This window comes from Salvelinus sp. IW2-2015, linkage group LG25 (genome assembly GCF_002910315.2).
Source record: "Salvelinus sp. IW2-2015 linkage group LG25, ASM291031v2, whole genome shotgun sequence".
Taxonomy (NCBI): Eukaryota; Metazoa; Chordata; class Actinopteri; order Salmoniformes; family Salmonidae; genus Salvelinus; species Salvelinus sp. IW2-2015.
The window spans coordinates 4,475,646-4,499,365 of record NC_036865.1 but is presented as its reverse complement, the minus strand read 5'-3'; the positions used below and the strand labels follow the sequence as shown (position 1 = coordinate 4,499,365).

Genomic DNA, 23,720 nt, shown 5'->3' with positions numbered 1-23,720 from the left:
TTATTTAGAGCAGCATTCTAACAGTTGAAGCCAAAATTCATATACACTTGGTCATACACACAATACCAATGGCTGTAATGTTTTATTTTTTATTTGTCTAGTTAAGGCTTACAGCCAAGAACATCCACGCAACATCAAATGCTCACATTCATACCATGTTTTTACCATGGTAGATTCATTTCTATTCATGGTAGAAATTGCCAAAGTAGAAGATTCATTTAATTCATGAACAAGTGCTATCTTGTGCCAGCTGAGCTCAAAGATTTTATACCAGAACTTTGGCCTATTTAGACAGGTTTATATCCAAACACGGGTAAAAGCTAATCTACAAGAGAAATATCAAACAATATGAATTGAATTTGAACTCAACTGGGTCTTCAATATTGTGACGTGTGAAATTGTCAATGATGCTGAAATTTCAAAGCAAAGATTGGCCTTGAAATAGAAAGCCCTCAAGCCTCTTGCATAACCATTTGCCCACCTGCAAKCGCTGCTTAGTCTGTTCCATTTCACGCCGGTGACAGTGCTGCAGTCTTAAAGCACGAATCGAGTCAGTTGACGGGGCAAAGACGTGTGCATGTGACAGTCTGGGTGGAGCTAGGCATTGTCTGTGTGCCATTCGTTAGGCCAGGTTGAAACCTTGATTGTGATCTATGGCTTGGAGAAGCTTGTTTTGGAGCGTCTCCCGGCTGCTGTATTTGGGCAGGTCCAATAGGTTGAAGCAGGTGTGTGCAACGGGCAGGTAGTGTTCCCCGCCTCCCGTGGGTTGGATCACCAGCTTCAGGCTTTTCATGCCCAGGATGGGAATGCGGTCACTTCCTGTGAGAAACACTGAAAATACAATACACATTACTTCAGTGCCAAAAGCATTTAAGCAGTAAATAGCCCCTGCTAGCATGGCATTGTGACATGACAGTCTGAATGCTTTCAAATAGTGCCTTACAGAGAAAGAGCTTCTTCTTCTCCAAAGAGAGATCGTGGAACACCTCCCAGAAGAACTTGATGGTTGGATTTTCAGCCCAATACTCTCCTTTATACTCAGTGCTCTGGTGAAAGAAACAAATTCCATCACTGTACCACTCCAAGACCAATTGAGATCATTCAAGCGAATGGTGACACCTCRGTACCTTTTCAAGCTCTTTCCAATCGTAGTTGGTGTTGCCAATGACCATGGCCTGCAGTTCGTTGGGCTGGAACAGCTCCAGGACTTTGCCACCACACACTTTGTGGAAGCCTGCGAAAAAGGACTCGAAAAGCGCGGCCACTGATTTATTGAAGATGTAGTCCACGTATGCAGAGACAAACTCAGGCCTGAGGGGAACACCATGAAAAATAATACTCAGAAACGCATCAGCAGACACTCAGAYGCTCTCTACATATGTTTCGACACTCAGACAAGACATACGATTAAGCACCATTTTGTTACATAACTATACATTTGTTCAAAAACTTTTAATCAAATCAATCCACTGAACATTCAGCCCGACTTTGTCGCTAAGTAGAGGTTCAATTAGAAGAACTTGGAATACTCTGTAAAAGTACCTGTTTGAGTTGTCAACACAGATATCCATGCCATTTGGAACCAGTTCCAAGACCTCTGTGGCGCCAAAGTTTTCCACTGTAACCTGAAACAAGTTGGACAAATAACATTGACTTCTCCTAGTAAGCCTTGCACATGTCGTCACCCCTTTGCTATCTCTAGACAAGAGATTCAGCTAGCTAAAGTACATTGATGTAAAAATGTTGAAACTTACTGTGAAGTTCAAGCAGAATGTGTCTTCAACATCATRCTCTGTGTAGTCTAGTAACTGCTGCAGACTCCTGGTTTTCAGTGAAAAAAAGGGGGAAATTGCTCATACTACAGCCCACAGTGCAGTCGGAAAGTATGCAGACCCCTTGACGTTTTCCACATTTCGTTACGTTACAGCCTTATTCTAAAAGTGATTGTTTTTTTCTACTGAATCAACACAGAATACCCCATAATGATAAAGCAAAAACAGGTTTGTAGACATTTTTGCCAATGTATACAAAATAAAAAATGGAAATATCACAATTAAATAAGTATTCAGACCRTTTACTCACTACTTTGTTGTAGCACCTTTTGCAGCCTCAAGTCTTCTTGGATATGATGCTACAAGCTTGGCACACCTGTATTTGGGGAGTTTCTCCCATTCTTCTCTGCAGATCCTCTTAAGCTCTGTCAGGTTGGATGGGGAGTGTCTCTGCACAGCTATTTTCAGGTTTCTCAAGAGATGTTCGGTCGGGTTCAAGTCRGGGCTCCAGCTGGGCCACTCAAGGATATTCAGAGACTTGCCCTGGAGCCACTCCTGTGTTGTCTTGGCTGTGTGCTTAGGGTTGTTGTCCTGTTGGAAGGTGAACCTTCGCCCCCAGTCTGAGGTCCTGAGCGCTCTGGAGCAGGTTTTCATTAAGGATCTTTCCTCGATCCTAACTAGTCTCCCAGTCCCTGCCGCTGAAAAACATCCCCACAGCATGATGCTGCCACCACTATACTTTGCCGTAGGGATGGTGCCAGGTTTCCTCCAGACGTGACGCTTGGAATTCAGGCCAAAGAYTTCAATCGTAGTTTCATAAGACCAGAGAATCTTGTTTTTTATGGTCGGAGTCCCTCAGGTGCATTTTGGCAAACTCTAAGCGGGTTGTCATGTGGACTCCAATCAAGTTATAGAAACATCAAGGATGATCAATGGAAACAGGATGCACCTGAGCTCAATTTTGAGTCTCATAGCAAATGGTCTGAATACTTATGAAGAGAAAAAAAAGGTATTTAAAAGCTTGTTTTCGCTTTATGGGGTATTGTGTGAAAATTGATGAGGGGAAACATTTATTTAATACATTTTAGAATAAAGCTGTAATGTAACAAAATGTGTAAAAAGTCAAGAGGTCTGAATACTTTCCGAAAGCACTGTACACTAAGTATACAAAACATTAAGGACACCTGCTCTTTCCATGACATAGAATGACCAGTTGATTCTAGGTGAAAGCTACGATCCCTTAGAGTCATTTGTTAAATCCACTTCAAATCAGTGTAGATGAAGGGGAGGAGACAGGGTAAAGGATTTTTAAAGCTTGAGACAATCTAGACAGGGATTGTGTATGTGTGCRACTCAGAGGGTGAATAGGAAAGACAAAATATTTAAAGTCCCTTTAAATAGGGTATGAAAGTAGGTACCAGGGGRACCAGTTTGTGTCAAGAACTGCAACACTGCTGGGTTTTTCCAGTTTCCCGTGTATATCAAGAAGGAGGACATCCGGCCAACCTAACAACTGTGGGATGAAATGCTTTTGACATCTTGTATAGTCCATGCCCTGATGAATTGAGGCTATTCTGAGTGCAAAGAGGGGCGGGTCCAATTGCAATTCAATACTAATGTTGGGTATTCTCAGTGTATAATTTGGAATAAACTTTTTTGAAACGATATAATTTGCTGCATTGGAGATGTTATGTCAACCTTCTCATATCCTCTGATGCTCAAGAATCTTCCACAACCATTTACATTATATTGCATCATGAAAGCAATAAGCAGACCGTGCATCCACATTAGTGCTTAAGGGAAACCCGAGGTGCTTGACCCCTAAACTGACCTCCCCACATCAGGCATCAGCTCCTTAAGATCATCCAACGTGGGGTTCCTCTTCAGCAGCTTCTTGTACAGGGCCACTGGGAAGTGGAGGTCCACGATGGTGAGGTTGTAGATGGCCAGCCCACAGATGACCCCGATGAGTTGGAACAGGTCAATGTCCTCAAACGTCTGAGAGGAACATGGTCCATAGAGTGAGGAAATGCAACCAGGATGGTGTCCAAGCATACCAGTACTTCAGATTTAACAGAATACAACAAAATAKCACTACTGGGAATACCTTGACAAAGTTACAACGTAAAGCTAGAGAGTTTTCTGAACTGACACAACAATGCGTAGACAACAACACATTTCACTGGAATGAAACAAAAGTGAAATGTATCAATAGAACAGTGTACCTTGTTTGCAAACCAGATCAGCCTGGACTCCTCGTAGTATCGGAACATGCCGTATTTGGGGTCCAGAAGCTCTCTCATGATGAGAAGGAAGAACTCCTTCCGCACACCCCCTGCATCGACCGCCTCTTCTCCAACAAAGATCACCTGCATTGCAAGGACATAACCATCAACTCCAGCGTACATCCAGGACAGCAGTCTCAACAGTCTGATCTGACCAATTCAGGTTCAGGGTTGTGTTCGGCAACGGAAGAAAACAGGGGGGGACTTCAGGATAAGAGATGCTCATTGTTGCCCTAATGAATACAACCCAGGTGTGATGGCAGAGGGTAAACAGGTTAACCTTCAGAGGTTTCTTGTAGTCGACGTTCTTGGACTTCCTGAGGACCTCCATGGTGTCCCCGACGATGTTCTCCCTCCTCACAATGAGGATGAGGCAGGGGTTAACAGACTCCACCACGGGAAGGAACATGGAGCTGAAGTTCTGCCGTTGCGCCTGGTCCACTGCCATCTAATGACGCCAGAAATAATTCTAAATCGATTCAACCGCTACAGCGCTTTTCATTATACAGAAAAATCTCAAGGTGCTTGAAAACCTAAACAAGCAAGCATAAGACACATTTTTAAAGAGAGCTCAACCGTCATGGTGCAACTACAAGATAAATCATGGAAATTGTCACACAATTAATTATTTTGTTCAACGTGTAAAAAAACGAATGAGTCACTCATCCTTACCTGCATTTGAATAACAGCATCAGTCTGAAGCAGGGTGGTCTTTGCCTGGGCATCAAACACGAAGGGGTACTTACAGAGGGTGACCGCACTGTCATGAGCCTAAGGGGACAGAAGCAATAGCTTAGGGTCGGATATTAATGACAGCATTTGTAAAAGACGACGAGATTCCATGGGTTCTCAATACAAARTGTGCATTCAGGGATCGTATTGAAGTTCCTTAACTCACCATAGAGTACATCTGCTGTTGAATCCATGTGATGTAGTCGTTTCGGATGTCTATCAGGTCATCCAACTCGTGAATGTAGAATTTGTCGTACTGTATAATATGTCCGGCTCGTTCGTTCACCTAGGAGATCAATAAAATAAAATAAATGTTAACCCTGAGGCATTTCAATGAAAAGCTTATAATAAAAAATAATAATTTTTAAACCATAAATGTTTCCGTCTATAACTAGGAGTAATGTGAGAAAGACTGCTCTTCTACAGTACTGCTTGAATCACGCCATACAGCTCGGCCCCATAGTGTGAATCTGGCATATGTGACTTGTGTATGAACACTCACAGCGTGTAGGATCTCCAGGAGCTTGAGTGCCGTGTCCAGGAAGCAGGTGAAGACCCTCTGCTCTGAGTGGGGGACTCCCACCTTGTGCATCTTCAGCAGGTACACCACCACCACCTTATACAGCTCCACTAGCCTCTGGAAGACCGGGGCTTCGAATTGGGACCACCAGTTACCTGGATCAGTACAGAGCAAAGCAAAGAGACTTGAGACAATTTGGATGCAAAAATGGAATAAACTAAGAGGTTTACCTGACCACATAGTAGAATCTATAAAAACACTGACTGAAATCAATATGTTGAAAAATCACTCAAAATACCAAAACATGCTAATACTTCACTTAAATACCCAGACTTAATCTCTCTGAACAGTTTGCTGCTCCACTATGTTCACAGAACATACAGTTGGAAGTCGGAAGTTAACATACACTTCGGTTGGAGTCATTAAAACTCGTTTTTCAACCACTCCAAAATTTCTTGTTAACAAACTATAGTTTTGGCAAGTCGGTTAGGACATTGTGTGCATGACACAAGTAATTTTCCCAACAATTATTTACAGACAGATTATTTTACTTATAATTCACTGTATCACAATTCCAGTGGGTCAGAAGTTTACATACACTAAGTTGACTGTGCCTTTAAACAGCGTGGAAAATTCCAGAAAATGATGTCATGGCTTTAGAAGCTTCTGATAGGCTAATTGACATCATTTGAGTCAATTGGAGGTGTACCTGTGGATGTATTTCAAGGCCTACCTTCAAACCCAGTGCCTCTTTGCTTGACATCATGGGAAAATCAAAAGAAATCAGCCAAGACCTCAGAAAGAAGAATTGTAGACGTCTACAAGTCTAGTTCATCCTTGGGAGCAATTTCCAAACGCCTGAAGGTACCACGTTCATCTGTACAAACAATAGTATGCAAGTATAAACACCGTGGGACCACGCAGCCATCATACCGCTCAGGAAGGAGGCGCGTTCTGTCTCCTAGAGATGAACGTACTTTGGCGCGAAAAGTGCAAATCAATCCCAGAACAGCAGCAAAGGACCTTGTGAAGATGCTGGAGGAAACAGGCACAAAAGTATCTATATCCACAGTAAAACGAGTCCTATATCGACATGACCTGAAAGGCCGCTCAGCAAGGAAGAAGCCACTGCTCCAAAACCGCCATAAAAAAGCCAGACTACGGTTGCAACTGCACATGGGGACAAAGATTGTACTTTTTGGAGAAATGTCCTCTGGTCTGATGAAACAAAAATAGAACTGTTTGGCCATAATGACCATCATTATGTTTGGAAGAAAAGGGGGAGACTTGAAACCGAAGAACACCATCCCAACCGTGAAGCACTGGGGTGGCAGCATCATGTTGTGGGGGTGCTTGCTGCAGGAGGGACTGGTGCACTTCCCAAAATAGATGGCATCATTAGGCAGAAAATTATGTGGATATATTGAAGCAACATCTCAAGACATCAGTCAGGAAGTTAAAGCTTGGTTACAAATGGGGTCTTCCAAATGGACAATGACCCCAAGCATACTTCCAAAGTTGTGGCAAAATSGCTTAAGGACAACAAAGTCAAGATATTGGAGTGCCCATCACAAAGCCCTGACCTCAATCCTATAGAACATTTGTGGGCAGAAATGAAAAGGCGTGTGCGAGCAAGGCCTACAAACCCGACTCCGTTACACCAGCTCTGTCATGAGGAATGGGCCAAAATTCACCCAACTTATTGTGGGAAGCTTGTGGAAGGCTACCCTAAARGTTTGACCCAAGTTAAACAATTTAAAAGGCAATGCTACCAAATATTGAGTGTATGTAAACTTCTGACCCACTGGGAAMGTGATGAAAAAAATAAAGRTGAAATATATAATTCTCTACTATTATTCTGACATTTCACATTCTTAAAATAAAGTGGTGATCCTAACTGACCTAAGACAGGGAATTTTTACAAGGATTAAATTATAGGAATTGTGAAAAACTGAGTTTAAATGTACAGTCGTGGCCAAAAGTTGAGAGAATGACACAAATATAKATTTWCACAAAATCTGCTGCCTCAGTTTGTATGATGGCAATTTGCATATACTCCAGAATGTTATTAAGATGAATTGCAATTAATTGCAAAGTCCCTCTTTGCCATGKAAATGAACTGAATCCCCAAAAAACATTTCTACTGCATTTCAGCCGTGTCACAAAAGGACCAGCTGACATGTCAGTGYTTCTCTCGTTAACACAGGTGTGAGTGTTGACGAGGACAAGGTTGGAGATCACTCTGTCATGCTGATTGAGTTCGAACAACAGACTGGAAGCTTCAAAAGGAGGGTGGTGCTTGGAATCATTGTTCTTCCTCTGTCAATCAGCTGAGGACTGGGGTAAAGTCATTTTCTCTGATGAATCCCCTTTCCGATTGTTTCGGGCATCCGGAAAAAAGCTTGTCCGGAGAAGACATCAGTTCTGTGTCATGCCAACAGTAAAGCATCCTGAGACCATTCATGTGTGGGGTTACTTCTCAGCCAAGGGAGTGGGCTCACTCACAATTTTGCCTAAGAACACAGCCATGAATAAAGAATGGTACCAACACATCCTCCGAGAGCAACTTCTCCCAACCATCCAGGAACAGTTTAATGACGAACAATGCCTTTTCTAGCATGATGGAGCACCTTGCCATAAGGCAAAAGTGATAACTAAGTGGCTCGGGGAACAAAACATTGATATTTTGGGTCCATGGCCAGGAAACTCCCCAGACCTTAATCCCATTGAGAACTTGTGGTCAATCCTCAAGAGGCGGGTGGACAAACAAAAKCCCACAAATTCTGACAAACTCCAAGCATTGATTATGCAAGAATGGGCTGCCATCAGTCAGGATGTGGCCCAGAAGTTAATTGACAGCATGCCAGGGRGGATTGCAGAGGTCTTGAAAAAGAAGGGTCAACACTGCAAATATTGACTCTCTGCATCAACTTCATGTAATTGTCAATAAAAGCCTTTGACACTTATGAAATGCTTGTAATTATACGTCAGTATTCCATAGTAACATCTGACAAAAATATCTGAAGACACTGAAGCAGCAAACTTTGTGGAAATCAATATTTGTGTCATTCTCAACTTTTGGCCACGACTGTATGTAAACTTCCGACTTCAACTGTAGCTACTTACCGAGCACCTTCAGTGGAGCCTCTTTCAGACTGATGAGTGCCTTGGCAAAAGGGATGGCCAGAGTCACGTATGTGTTTGGGTCGCTGAAGAGAGGACACTCTGGCAGGGTGAGGTAGAGTCTCAGCGCCTCGATGTCTGGAGGGGAGCTGCTTAGTCTGGGAATCAGGTTCTTTTCCAGACTGGCTGCAATCTGACAGATGAGAACACAGTGTAATGTTTAATGCTATAATAATTCATACAGACGGGTAGCAAACATACATCTATTGTAGTTAAGTGGATAACTGTCATTTTAGCCAGCCAGACTTATAATATAGCGACTCCCTTTATTTGCACCACTAATTGGAATACCCTACATGCTAAAGCGTCAACAAATGTCATAACACGAGGACGAATATTTTTGGTAAACCATACTTCAAAAATCAAATTACTCTCAGCCATGTTCAAGTCACCTGCTGTGCAATTTCTGGATAGTCATGTTGAACGACTCTGTGAAACAAGAGGCGAGCCATGTTCACGTCCACCCCTGAGCATTTACTGCTTGTGTTGTAGTGATCTGGATGGCTACACAAAACAGAGATTCCCTTCTGTAAAACATTTATCAATGACAATAGAACATAGCAAAAGCGTAAATGTAGAGTAAATGTTGACACTTCAGAAATCTTCAATGAACATGCAGACTGATCGTCCGTTTCAGTTGAAGGCAGACAGTTGTACAATTGACTAGATATCCTCCTTTCCCACTAAGTTTGTTTCTTCTTCAATTATTWTTTWWTTTATTTTATTATTTCAATACTTTCAGTAACATTTTCAAAAGAGAAGTGTAATTGATATTACCTCCCAGCCAGAAAGCTTCCATTGAGGCAACTTGCAGAGGAAAACACCAGATCAATCTCGCTACAAGAAAAGTAAAAGAAAAACAGTGTTCAACACAGGCTCATGCAGATACACAATCTAGCTCTGACAAAAAAAAAAGAAAAAAAAAGAAGCACTGTTCATCCATACTATAGCTAATTCTTTTTTATGAGCGTATTTTGAGAAGTGAGGATTTTACTTGGAAATCTCTTGTGGGAGTCTTCCGTGTGTATAATGGTTCAGCCATCTCTGAGTGAGTTCAGCAGATAAGGTGCATATGTGTCTTCTGGGATCTGGTATTCTGATGTCGTCAGGCACCAGAGGGTTCTAGCAGAATAAATTGTATTAAATTACTTAATTATAAAAAATAAACCATTTCACTATCATGAACATGTAAYCAGTAAGCATTGACATGTTCTCAGCACGTGAAGTCTGACATGTTCACAAACTGTCTCACCAAAATCCCCAAATAGGATTGGCAACACTTCATGTATAAATTTCTCTCATGGAAAAATAAATATAAATTCAACATTTGTTAGCGCAGAACCTTAGTTATGAGGACTCTGATAAATTAGAGCTGGTGGGGTATGAAAATGACCTGGGGCGTGTAATAGTGGGCAAAGCTCTGGTCCCCTCCAGCATAGATCCTCTTAACACAGCAGCCCTGCTCCATGTCTGGAATATAAAGTTATGATCAGTCTTCTGAATCAAAGATTCAAATCAGATGCAGAAACTTCAAGCGTTTACCTGTGGAACCCGTCTGAGGGCGCCTGTACTAACCTGTGTTTGTGGGCGTCGGGCCGTTGTAGGCCACCCAGGGGCCTTTGACTGGGGCAGGGCTGTTCCTGTTGGATGTGGAGCGTGTACCGAGCTGCCCGTTCCCTCCCAGCCCAAATGAATCCATCTTTCCAGAGGAGGGGATGAAGGCCAGAGTGTGCTGTCTTGAAAGGATATACCAAATATCACAAATGTTTCTCAAGACACCATGTTTTCTATGATGTTAGTGTTTTTAGGAACTTTGAAATGTCAGCCCAAATACTTGTCTCCCCCAGATACCATAGGTTTCAGATACATGTATATCCCTCACGCTACACATGATTTTCAAAATCATTCTGGAGACTATAGACTTGGTGAATCTGCTTTGTGTATTCTAAAACAGACCAGTGCCACATTTGAAAGCAGAGATAGCGCAGCAGACAGTGTGCTGTACCTTCCACAGGATATCTGTGTGACTACATTTCCCATGAGCTCAAACACCTTCCTGGGGTTGATCTCATGGTTTGTAGTGTTATGTCCAAGCTGGCCATACCCTCCTGCTCCAAATGTAAACACACCTCCTTCCTATGAAAGAAACAAAACAAAATCTTAAGAGGTGAAAGGGGTTTCAGAATGTACACTAAACAAAAATATAAATGCAACATGTAATGTGTTGGTTCCATTATTCATGAGCTAAAATAAAAGATACCAGAAATGTTCCATACACACAAAGCAGTTGTGGCATATCAAGAAGCTGATTAAAACAGCATGATCATTACACAGGTGCACCTTGTGCGGGGGACAATCAAAGCCCACTGAAATGTGCAGTTGTCACAACACCACAGATGTCTCAAGTTGAAGGAGTGGGCAATTGGCATGCTGACTGCAGGAATGTCCACCAGAGCTGTTGCCAGAGAATGAAATGTCAATTTCTCTACCATAAGCCGCAGTATTTGGCAGTGTGTCCAACTGGCCTCACAATAGCAGACCATGTGTATGGCGTCTTGTGGGCGAGCAGTTTGCTGATGTCAACGTTGTGAACAGAGTGTCCCGTGGTGGCGGTGGGGTTATGGTATGGGCAGGCATAACCTACAGACAACGAACACAATTGCATTTTATTTATGGCAATTTGAATGCACAGAGATACTGTGACGAGATCCTGAGGCCCATTATCGTGCCATCCATCTGCCACCATCACCTCAGGTTTCAGCATAATGATGCACGGCCCCATGTCGCAAGAATCTGTACACAATTCCTGGAAGCTGAAAATGACCCAGTTCTTCCATGGCCAGCATACTCAGATGTTATCCATTGAGCATGTTTGGGATGCTGTGGATCGACGTGTATACGATAGAGTGTTCCAGTTCCCGCCAATATCCAGCAACTTCGCACAGCCATTACAGAGTGGGACAACTTTCCACAATCAACAGCCTGATCACATCTATGCGAAGGAGATGGTCGCGCTGCATGAGGCAAATAGTGGTCACACCAGATACTGACTGGTGTTCTGATCCACGCCCCTAACTTTTCTTTAAGGTACACTACATGACCAAAAAGTATGTGGACACCTGCTCGTCGAACATCTCATTCCAAAATCATGGGAATTCATATGGTGTTGTTCACCCCTTTGCTGCATAACAGCCTCCACTCTTCTGAGAAGGCTTTCTACTAGATGTTGGAACATTGCTGCGGGGACTTGCTTCCATTCAGCCACTAGCATTAGTGAGGTTGGGCACTGATGTTGGGCGATTAGGCCTGGTTCGGAGTCAGCGTTCCAATTCATCCCAAAGGTGTTCGATGGGATAGAGGTCAGGGCTCTGTGCTGGCCAGTCAAGTTCTTCCACACCGATCTCGACAAACCATTACTGTATGGACCTCGCTTTGTGCACGGGGGCATTGTCATACTGAAACAGGAAAAGGGCCTTCCCCAAACTGTTGCCACAAAGTTGGAAGCACAGAATCGTCTAGAATGTCATTGTATGCTGTAGCGTTAAGATTTCCCTTCATTGGAACTAAGGGGCCTCGCCCGAACCATTATTGCTCCTTAACCAAACGTTAGTTGGCACTATGCAGTCAGGCAGGTAGCGTTCTCCTAGCATCCGCCAAAACCAGATTAGTCCGTCGGACTGCCAGATAGTGAAGCGTGATTCATCACTCCAGAGTCCAATGGCGGCAAGCTTTACACCACTCCAGCCAATTCTTAGCATTGCGCATGGTGATCTTAGGCTTGTGCGGCTGCTCGGCCATGGAAACACATTTCATGAAGCTCCTGATGAACAGTTATTGTGCTGACGTTGCTTCCAGAGGCAGTTTTGAACTCGGTAGTGAGTGTTGCAACCGAGCAGACTATTTTTAAGCGCTACGCACTTCAGCTGTCCCGTTCTGTGAGCTTGTGTGAGCTACCACTTCACGGCTGAGCCGTTGTTACTCCTAGACGTTTCCACTTCACAATACTGCACTTACAGTTGACCGGGGAAGCTCTAGCAGGGCAGAAATTTGACAAACTGACTTGTTGGACAGGTGGCATCCTATGATGGTGCCACGTTGAAAGAGCTCTTCAAGTAAGGCCATTCTACTGCCAATGTTTGTCTATGGAAATTGCATGAATGTGTGCTCGATTTTAAACACCTGTCAGCAACGGGTGTGGCTGAAATAGATGAATTCACTCATTTGAAGGGGTATCCACATCCTTTTGTATAGATAGTGTATCTGTGACCAACATATGCATATCTGTATTCCCAGTCATGTGAAATCCATAGATTAGGGCCTAATGAATTTATTTCAATTGACTGATCTCCTTATATGAACTAACTCAGAAAATCTTTGAAATTGCTGCATGTTGCATTTATATTTTTGTTCAGTATGAATGAAATAACAATGTACAGTGCCTTCAGAAAGTATTCATACCCCTCTACTTATTCCACATTTTGTTGTGTTACAGCCTGAATTCAAAAGGGATTAAATATATTTTATTCCCCTCACCCATTGACACACAATACCCCATAATGACAAAGTGAAAATATGTTAGATATTTTTGGCAAGTTATTGAAAATTAAAGACAGAAATATCTKATTTACATAAGTATTCACACTCGAGTCAACACTTTGTAAAAGCACCTTTGTCGGCGATTACAGGTTTGAGTCGTCTTGTGTATGTCTATCAGCTTTGCACATCTGGATTTGGGGATTTTCTCCCATTCTTCCTTACAGAGCTTGAGAAAATCTGCTAAGTTAGATGGGGAGCGACAGTGAACAGCCATCTTCAAGTCTTTCCACAGATTTAATGGGATTCAAGTCTGGGCTTTTGCTGGGCCACTCAGGGACATTCTTGTTCTAAAGCCATTTCAGCTTCGCTTTGGCTTTATGCTTTGGGTCATTGTCCTGTTGGAACATAATCTTGGCCCCAGTCTAAGGTCGTTTGCACTCTGAYGCAGGTTCTCATCAAGGATTTGCCTATATTTGGCTCCATTCATTGTTCCCTCTATCCTTACCAGTCTCKCAGTCCCTGCCACTGAAAAGCATCCTCATAGCATGATGCTGCTACCACCATGCTTCACGGTAGGTATGGTGTTAGACGGGTGATGAGCTGTGCCTGGTTTTCTCCAGATATAGTGCTTTGTATTCAGACTAAATAGTTATATTTTTGTCTAATCAGACCACAGAATATTTTGCCTTATGAGCTCAGTCTTTCACATGCCTTTTTTCAAACTCCAGGCGTGCGGTCATGTGCCTTTTTCTAAAGGAGTGGCTTCCGTCTGGCCACCCTCCCATAAAGCCCAGATTGGTGAAGTGCTGTAAAGACTTGTCTTTCTGGCAGGTTCTCCCATCCCAGCCAAGGAACTCCATAGTTCTGTCAGAGTTGTCATTGGGTTATTGGTTACCTCCAGGGAGAGTCTGGMTATTTCCATATTTTTTCAATTTCTTAATCAACACTAGAATTTGTTTAATATCCTTCCCCAGATATACACTGTGTACAAACCATTGGGAACACCTACTCTTTTCATGACAGACTGACCAYGTAAATCTGGGTGAAAGCTATGATCCCTTCTCACTTGTTAAATCCACTTCAAATCAGAGATTTGGGACAKCTTCAGACGATTGAGCCATGGATTGTGTATGTGTGCCTGTATGCAAGTGCATTTGAATGGGGTATAGTAGTAGGTMCCAGGCGCACTGGTTTGAGTGTGTAAAGAACTGCAAAGCTGCTGGGTGGACTCCAACCAAGTTGTAGTGYCATCTCAAGGATGATCAAAGGAAATTTAATGCAAATMAGCTCAATTTGGAGTGTCATAGCAAAGGGMTGWGAAAACTTACAGTAAAAGTCCAAAGTTTGGACACACCTACTCATTCAAGGGTTTTTATTTTTACATTGTGGAATAATAGTGAAGACATCAAAACTTTGAAAATAACACATGGAATCATGTAGTAACCMTAAAAAAAAAAAGTGTTAAACAAATCAATATATATTTGAGATTTTACATTCTCCAAAGTAGCCACCTTTTGCCTTGATGACAGCTTTGCACACTCCTGGCATTCTCTCAACCAACTTCATCTGGAATGCTTCTCCAACAGTCTTGCAGGAGTTCCGACATATGCCGAGCACTTGTTGGCTGCTTTTCCTTCTCAGTCCAACTCATCCCAACCCATCTCAATTGGGTTGAGGTCAGATGATTGTGGAGGCCAGGTCATCTGATGCAGCACTCCATCACTCGCCGTCTTGGTCAAATAGCCGTTACACAGCCTGGAGGTGTGTTGGGTCATTGTCCTGTTGAAAAACAAATGATAGTCCGACTAAGCGCAAACCAGATGGGATGGCGTATTGCTGTGGTAGCCATGCTGGTTAAGTGTGCCTTGAATTCTAAATAAATCACTGACAGTGTCACCAGCAAAGCACCCCCACACCTCCTCCATGCTTCACGGTGGGAACCACATGCGGAGATCACCCGTTCACCTACTCTGCGTCTCACAAAGACATGGCGGTTGGAACCAAAAATCTCTAATTTGGACTCAGACCAAAGGACAGGTTTCCACCGGTCTAATGTCCATTGCTCATGTTTCTTGACCTAAACAAGTCTCTTCTTATGTGTCCTTTAGTAGTGGTTTCTTTGCAGCAATTCAACCATGAAGGCCTGATTCCCGCAGTCTTCTCTGAACAGTTGATGTTGYGATGTGTCTGCTACTTGAACTCTGTGAAGCATTTATTTGGGCTGGAATTTCTGAGGCTGGTAACTAATGAACTTATCCTCTGCAGCAGAGTTAACTCTGGGTCTTCCTTTCCTGTGGCAGCCCTCATGAGAGCCAGTTTCATCATAGCGCTTGATGATTTTTGCAACTGCACTTGAAGAAACGTTTAAAGTTATTGAAATGTTCTGGATTGACGGCCCTTCATGTCTRAAAGTAATGATGGAATGTCATTTCTCTTTGCTTATTTGAGCTGTTCTTGCCATAGTATGGACTTGGTCTTTTACCAAATAGGGCTATCTTCTGTATACCACCCCTACCTTGTAACACAACTGATTGGCTCAAACGCATTAAGGAAAGAAATTCCACAAATTAACTTTTAAGAAGGCACACCTGTTAATTGAAATGCATTACAGGTGACTACCTCATGAAGCTGATTGAGAGAATGCCAAAAGTGTGCAAAGCTGTCATCAAGGCACAGGGTGGCTACTTTGAAGAARCTCCATAGGTGTTATTTCATAGTTTTGATGTCTTCACTATTATCCTACAATGTAGAAAATAGTACAAATAAATAAAAACCCTGAAATGAGTAGGTGTGTCCAAACTTGACTGGTACMGTTTGTAAATGAGATATTTCTGTATTTAATTTTCAATAAAATATGCAAAACTTTATAAAACATGTTTTCACTTTGTCGTTATGGGGTATTGTGTCTAGATGGGTGAGAAGAAAAAAAACAATCATCCATTTTGAATTCAGGCTGTAACAACAAAATGTGGAATAAGTCAAGGGGTATGAATACTTTCTGAAGTATAGTTATACTTAGAGTATTACTACTACATACAGCTATTACCTCCCTGTGTAAGAGGAAGCTACCTTTGTAAGTGCGGCAGTGTGGTCCTCCCCACAGCAGATGTAGATAACCCTCTGTGACCTGAGGGACTTGAGCAGGGCTGGATAATACCGATCTGAAARATTATTTGGTTTAATGTTATTTCTTCTGGCTTCTTTTCAAAAACAGATGATTAACAGTGATTCACAGGAAAGTTGCTCAGTCAGTCTTACCATTGTTGTCATTGAGGCCGAGTTGCCCAAACTTGTTGCGCCCCCAGCCAAAGACGGCCCCTGAGAATGTGAGGGCAAAGCTGTGAGCACCCCCTGCTGAGATCTGGATGAAGGGAATCCCCTGTAAAGACTGGATGACTTGGGGAGTAGAGATGCCTTGTCCAGCTACTCCCAGCCCTAGTTGTCCGTATCGGTTTTGTCCCCATGAATAGACTTGGCCTCCTAAACAAGGGAACACATTTGAAGTATTTAATATAAGATGGGAAACCTAATTAAGCAAATCGTTCAGCAAATTCCCTGCTTAAGTAAAATCAAACCAGACAGAAAGTGAATGCATAATCTGGAGTAGTCTATTATCCCCGGGGGGAAATTCAAGTTAGTTGTGTTTGAAGTCCTTGGGTGTATTTGGATTGTTTCTGAGATGTATATTATTTCCCCTTTCCTAGTGACTTTACCTTGACCTCGTTTGAAAATGTCAGAGTTTAAGGTAAAGATGGGAGGGATAGTCACTAAAGCCGGGTGTACACGACTTTCAAAAATAAGTAAATAAATATATCACTGAGCCTCTCCCATTAAAAACAACTATTTTTCCTGTCATGTCGCTCACACTAAACAATGTGGCACAGACAGAGGTCACAACAGTTCAAGACTCTTGACTAGGTCGCGAGGATTTTCCGTACCACGCTGTCTCGCCAAAACAATGATGTGATAACATTTTACGTAGCTATAACCAGATGTAGCTCAWAGCAGCCTTAAGCGTGAATGTCTAACTGGAAAGAGTTRGTCATACAGCGTTGAAATACTGRATCTAGCCAACATTTTGAATTMAATAACATTGCTTGTGAACGTCAGAGCTGTAACYATTTGACACTTTGGCGAGTACAAAACGCATGCTAGTAGTAAGCCTAGTCGACGCGCTCTCTCAAATCTACACATTCTGGATGATGAACTTGATCATTGCACTGGCTTCTTTTCTGGCGAGCTCCGATTGACTATTGCTGATCATCCAAACTTGTTGTTGCACATCTCACACTGCAYGAGCATTGCAGATTGTGCCGATAAAATGAAACATTTGAAAATATTGGGACGTCTGGGACTGCTCAAAGATGAGATCGGTAGCCCACAGATTACGTCTCTGAGCCGCTCACATTACATGAGCGTCGGTGACGGCCACGAGTAGACAACATTGGGATTTTGTCTCCGATCTCAAACTTGTCTGGGACTGCTAAATTGGGGCCAAAATTGTGTAGTGCACACCCGGTTTAAGGAAAAGCAAGAAGAGGATAGCGTTTGATTTAATCTGTCCATCCTCATTCATGCCTTGCTCTGATCAAATGTTATTAGTCACATGCGCCGAATACAACAGGTGTAGGTAGACCTTACAGTGAAATGCTTACTTACGAGCCCCTAACCAACAGTGCGGTATAAAAAAAATACGGATAAGCAATAAAAGTAACAAGTAATTAAAGAGAAGCAGTAAAAAAATAGCAATATATGCAGGGGGGTGCCAGTACAGAGTCAATGTGCGGGGGCACCGGTTAGTTGAGGTAGCATGTACAGTTGAAGTCGGAAGTTTACATACACCTTAGCCAAAAACATTTAAACTCAGTTTCACAATTCCTGACATTTAATCCTAGTAAAAATTCCCCGTCTTAGGTCAGTTAGGATCCCCACTATTTTAAGAATGTGAAATGTCAGAATAATAGTAGAGAGAATTATTTCTTTCAGCTTTTATTTKTTTCATCACATTCCCAGTGGGTCAGAAGTTTACGTACACTCAATTAGTATTTGGTACCATTGCCTTTAAATTGTTTAACTTGGGTCAACTTTCAAGTAGCCTTACACAAGCTTCCCACAATAAGTTTGAGTGGAATTTTGGTCCATTTTCCTGACAAGAGCTGGTGTAACGGAGTCAGGTTTGTAGGCCTCCTTGCTCGCACACGCTTTTTCAGTTCTGCCCCAAAAATCTATGGGATTGAGGTCAGGGCTTTGTGATGGCATTCCAATACCTGGACTTTGTTGTCCTTAAGCCATTTTGAAACAACTTTGGAAGTATGCTTGGGTCATTGTCCATTTGGAAGACCCATTTGCGACCAAGCTTGAACTTCTTGACTGATGTCTTGAGATGTTGCTTCAATACATCCACATCACTTTCCTACCTCATGATGCCATCTATTTTGTGAAGTGCACCAGTCCCTCCTGCAGCAAAGCACCCCACAACATGATGCTGCGACCCCATGCTTCACGGTTGGGATGGTATCCTTCAACTTGCAAGCTCCCCCTTTTTTCCTCAAACATAACGATGGTCATTATGGGCCAAAACAATTCTATTTTTGTTTTTACTCGGACCAGCAGACATTTCTCCAAAAAGTACGATCTTTTGTCCCATGTGCAGTTTGCAAACCGTAGTCTGGCTTTTTTATGGCGGTTTTGGAGCAGTGGTTCTTCCTTGCTGAGCGGCCTTTCAGGTTATGTCGATATAGGACTCATTTTACTGTGGATATAGATACTTTTGTACCTTTGCTTGCTTTTGTTCCTTTGCTGTTGTTCTGGGATTGATTTGCACTTTTCGCACCAAATTACGTTCATCTCTAGGAGACAGAACGGTCTTTGTTCTCGAGCGTTCTGACGGCTGCGTGGTCCCATGGTGTTTATACTTGCCACTATTGTTTGTACAGATGAACCCAAGGATGAACCAGACTTGGAGGTCTACAATTTGTTTTCTGAGATCTTGGCTGATTTATTTTGATTTCCCATGATGTCAAGCAGAGGCACGGAGTTGAAGGTAGGCCTTGAAATACATACACAGGTACACCTCCAATTGACAAAAATTATGTCAATTAGCCTATCAGGAGCTTCTAAAGCATGACATCATTTTCTGGAATTTTCCAAGCTGTTTAAAGCACAGTCAACATAGTGCATGTAAACTTCTGACCCACTGGAATTGTGATATAGTTAATTATAAGTGAAATAATCTGTCTGTTAATTGTTGGAAGAATTACTTGTGTCATGCACAAAGTAGATGTCCTAACTGACTTGCCAAAACTATAGTTTGTTAACAAGAAATTTGTAGAGTGGTTGAAAAACGAGTTTTAATGACTCCAACCTAAGTGTATGTAAAAATTCCGACTTCCAACTAAGTTGCCTACGGGTCAGTAGTCATTTAGGCAGGTTACCTTAGTGTTCTTGGGCACAGGCACTATGGTGGTCTGCTTAAAACATGTTGGTATTACAGACTCGGACAGGGAGAGGTTGAAAGTGCCTTGAGAATGTTGACCTGTCTAAAGGTCTTAATCATATCGGCTGCGGAGAGCGTGATCACAGTCTTCCGGTACAGCTGGTGCTCTCATGCACGTTTCAGTGTTATTTGCCTCGAAGTGAGCATAGAAGTAGTTTAGCTCGTCCGGTAGGCTCGTATCACTGGGCAGCWCTCGGCCGTGCTTCCCTTCGTAGTCTAATGGTTTGCAGGCCCTGSCACATCCGACGAGCGTCAGAGCCGGTGTAGTACAACTCGATCTTAGTCCTGTATTGACGCTTTGCCTGTTTGATGGTTCGTCAGAGTGCATAGCGGGATTTCTTATAAGCTTCCGGGTTAGAGTCCCACTCCTTGAAAGCGGCAGCTTTCTGCCACTTTCTGATGTCACTAAACTGAAATATAAAGCATGAATGAAGCAACATTTTATTTATCTATCCACATGTATTGAACAAACTCACCATAACGATGATAATTTAGTGGCATTGAATCGTGTCAAGTAAACGTTTCAGAGAATTTCCCACAATTATCTTTAGGCCGAGTTTTGCTAAAAATCGTCAAAGGATAGTCCTGTGCATCCTTGGCAAAGGGAAGTAGGTAAGGACTGATCGAGCGTCATTTCATTTTTCCTTGCTACCCGTCAAACTTCCAAGTCACCAAAGGCATTAGGAACTTTCCTTTGCCTTAAAGGACTATTCGAATGCCCCCCTTACCTCTAGACAGAGCATGGGAGTGCCGATATCCACAGGCTACCTGAGCAATTTCTACATCTGATAAACTCTTGATGTTTCTGAGGGGGGGAAAAAAAGTCAATTAAAGTAAAGTAATCGTTGTGCTGTTGTAGAATATATCTCCACTACATGTCAGGCACGTCACAAATCACTTTTTTTTAGTATTATTATTATTATTTTTTTTAAATACCACAATGCAAAAGTATCGGTACAAATGGGGTCATGTTCATACACGTTGAGTTGTACGCATATCATTTATGAACAGGATTATGTTTTAACTTCCTGAGAACTTTAAAGTATTATTTTATTCACCTGGGCACACGTACACAATCTTCAAAGTTTATAAGGCCCAGCTGTCCATCTGTGGCCAAGCCCCAAGCAAACACTTGTCCTTTGTCATTCAGTGCGAGTGTATGGGCCTCCCCACATGACACTGCCACAATGTTCTGTGCATCTAGTGCCACAACCTGCTCTATGGGGAACACAAAGCATGATATGGTTTAACACATCGATTTACCAGTTAATCTAAAGATAGTTTTCAACCAAACACGGCGTTAGACAAGGGCTGACCCATTATGGGTTAATTAGAGTAAGGGGAACATGCAACACTTACCTGGTTTCTTTCGAGACTTCTCGTGCCCCAGCTGCCCAATGTCATTGCAGCCACAGGTGTACACAGTCCCGTCTCCCAGTAGAAATGTGGTGTGCCGTCGGCCACATCCGATATCGCACACCTGCTTCCCATGAAAGAAATCACATTTCCGGGGCTCCACCACAATCTCCTCATCAATCCCGCCCAAACCTAGCTGACCGAAGGAAGCATTTCCCCAACACAGCATTGCCAACGCTCCCCTCTAGCCCCACTCCTGGTGTGGACCAGGTCAACAGGATTACAGTCCCTGTGAAAGGGTGAGAGAAATAGCTAAGAGTCAAATAAATGACATGAGGTCGGTTACTGAGCACAAAATTGTCAACATCCAAAAATACATACGTTGTGGCAAAGAAGTCCTGATATCAAGTTGTGTACACTTGGGCCATCTGTGGCTGGGGAATCTGTGATGGAAAGCACCAGAACAGACTGAAATAGTCTTGTAAATACTGTCACATTACACAACAGATTGAATGACCACAGAACAGCATTCCAGAGTACGATGTTTGTGTGACATCATCCTGTGCAGTGCACTAAATTAACCCTTGAATCATGACAGTGAGGATACCTCCATTTTTTTTTATCTGGGGTTGATTAATACCCTACTAATCCTATAATTCACTCACTTCTGTAACGGCCCGCATTTAGGATACTTCCCCAGAAGAATGAATGCCCCACCCTGCCCCACTATTTTATGATCTGATGAGGTATTTTTATGAGCGAAGWTGTCTCATTGTTAACTTATATGAATGTGTGATGTTTATCTAGTGTTGTATGTGACTTATATGAATATAAAAGGCCTCACAATGCTGGAGGTGTGCGGTTATTCTCGAAAATGTACTTAGTATCCCCTAGAAAGGCCTGGAACATCTTTACTGCAGTGCAGTGCAGTTAGATTCTTATCTCACGTGTGATAGACACCAGTTAAAATGTCACTGAAGTGTCAGTTGTGTCTGTTGTTTTCACAAGTATAAGTCCAGGTTTATCTACTTGCTAAATTATTTCATGGCATTGCAAGTGTGATAGCCTGGAATCTTCTCTGACAGAGTAGCTAGCTAGCCACTATAATTAGAATGCCTCTGTCAGGTGTGCGTGTTGAGTATCTCATTGGTACTTAAACATAATCCAAAAATGGGTGCGGTAAGTGGTTTTCCCCATAGAATCACCCATTAGATCAAGGGGATGAATGAATTACATATATATATATATATTTTTTTTTTGCACTAACAGGGCCCTACCCCCTCACACATAACATGCACATATATTTATACAAACTACACACAAGCTGCTGCTACTCTGTTTATACTATATCCTGTTGCCTAGTCACCTTACCCCTATACATATCTACCGCCATCACTCCAGTATCCCTGCACATTTTAAATATTGTATTGGAACTGACCCTGTATATAGTATGCTTACTTACTTATTGACTTCTTCATATTTCTCGTGTTTTTTRCCCTAGTATTACATTGCTATTGATTATTGGGTTGAGTTTGCAAGAAAGGCATTTCACTGTAACGTTACTTGTGCATGTGACATTAAAWCATCTGCTACAACATGGAATTATACAAATATTCTAGGGCAAGTGTCAGGGGAACAAAACAATTTGAAATAGTGTTATTAAACAAGCCATTCCACAAAGTACAGAGGTAACTTACCAACTAAAAGGGAACATTATGATGCCTCCAATTATACTGGTTGTACTATTATTTCACGACACAAGTCAGCTAGTTAGCTAGTTAGTTAACATTTTTAGCTAGTTAACGTTAGCTAGCCATCTAGCTACAGCTATCCACCGTTCAGTTGTCAGCATGCAGCGCCTGCATTCTAACTGGCTATTAATCAAGACAGACCTTCACAGGTAAGTTATATGGATAACTAGCAGTTAACCCACACTAGTTGCCTAAATATGGACAAACCCCGCCTATGTGCCGCAAATGGATTCTGCTTACCTGTTGCTAGCCAATGCAATGGTGGCAAACGCTGGCACGGACGAGAGGTCTGAAATGTTTTTCTTGTATTAGCTAAATTTCGATGACCAGACTTGCTCGGAAGGTGTAAATTGTAGATAGTCATTGAGATCAGGCAACTGCTGGCGCCACATACCAAAATCGTTTGCAATGCACTGTCATATTAATGACTGTAGCTTTATATGCCGTGTCATATACACAGAAGAAAAGCACTCGAACATACCGTAGTCAAAGACTGTAACGTTCTAGAGTTTTTAGAAACTGGATGTGACGACAAAGCCACCCTCTTCTTCTTCTCTGGTATAATGATGTGCGTTCCGCCACCTAATGTGCGGGTGGATGATAAAGATCCCAAAAATAAAAAATGTATGCAGCGTAAAAAATATTCATACAAACTATCAAAAATACATTTTAACTAAACAAAATCAACRTTCTTTTCTGTTAAAATACTAAATTCTAATCAGATCCCTAGACAGGCTCAGAAGGATCCTGTGAGGGCGGGACGTTTTCTGGCGACAGGAGACCTTGCAGTGAAAAAGTCTTGGAGCCCCAAAAACGTATCGGCTGCAGATATAGTGATGCCCAACTTCTTGGAATTCTTGGACACTTGTGCAGTACAATTAATAACTGTGGCTATAAATGCTACAAAATCCACCTTCTTCACAATGAGTGTATCCAGATCATAGTGCATCCATCATCATATCTTCTTCAGCACTGTGGCCTCTTGACCCTTTGACTCGCTTCACCACCTCCACATAGGGGATCTGCTGTGCATCCCTGATCTTTGACACCTCAACCTCTTTCACCCTAACAGGGCACTCAAGGAAGTCC

General features: G+C 42.4%; 1 protein-coding gene across 2 annotated transcripts; it reads right to left on the bottom strand.

Moving 5' to 3' along the window:
* Positions 1-75: 75 nt before the first annotated feature.
* On the bottom strand, positions 76-23,153 carry herc4 (HECT and RLD domain containing E3 ubiquitin protein ligase 4). 2 transcript variants are annotated; one of them, XM_023969993.2, is made up of 25 exons: positions 22,872-23,153; positions 21,262-21,323; positions 20,884-21,169; positions 20,583-20,742; positions 20,253-20,329; positions 16,287-16,508; positions 16,098-16,189; positions 10,498-10,628; positions 10,068-10,228; positions 9,886-9,962; positions 9,487-9,614; positions 9,270-9,329; positions 8,885-8,996; positions 8,436-8,625; positions 5,292-5,464; positions 4,956-5,075; positions 4,730-4,828; positions 4,338-4,505; positions 3,998-4,141; positions 3,604-3,770; positions 1,755-1,821; positions 1,543-1,625; positions 1,128-1,311; positions 944-1,046; positions 76-831 (listed from the first exon to the last, which is right to left on the bottom strand). In XM_023969993.2, the coding sequence occupies exons 3-25, from the start codon at positions 21,107-21,109 to the stop codon at positions 623-625; spliced, it is 3,153 nt and encodes a 1,050-aa protein (XP_023825761.1). In that variant the 5' UTR covers positions 21,110-21,169; positions 21,262-21,323; positions 22,872-23,153; the 3' UTR covers positions 76-622. The 2 variants fall into 2 exon arrangements, with proteins under 2 accessions (XP_023825761.1, XP_023825764.1); XM_023969996.2 differs by lacking the exon at positions 21,262-21,323 and having other exon boundaries at positions 22,872-23,135.
* Positions 23,154-23,720: the final 567 nt, after the last annotated feature.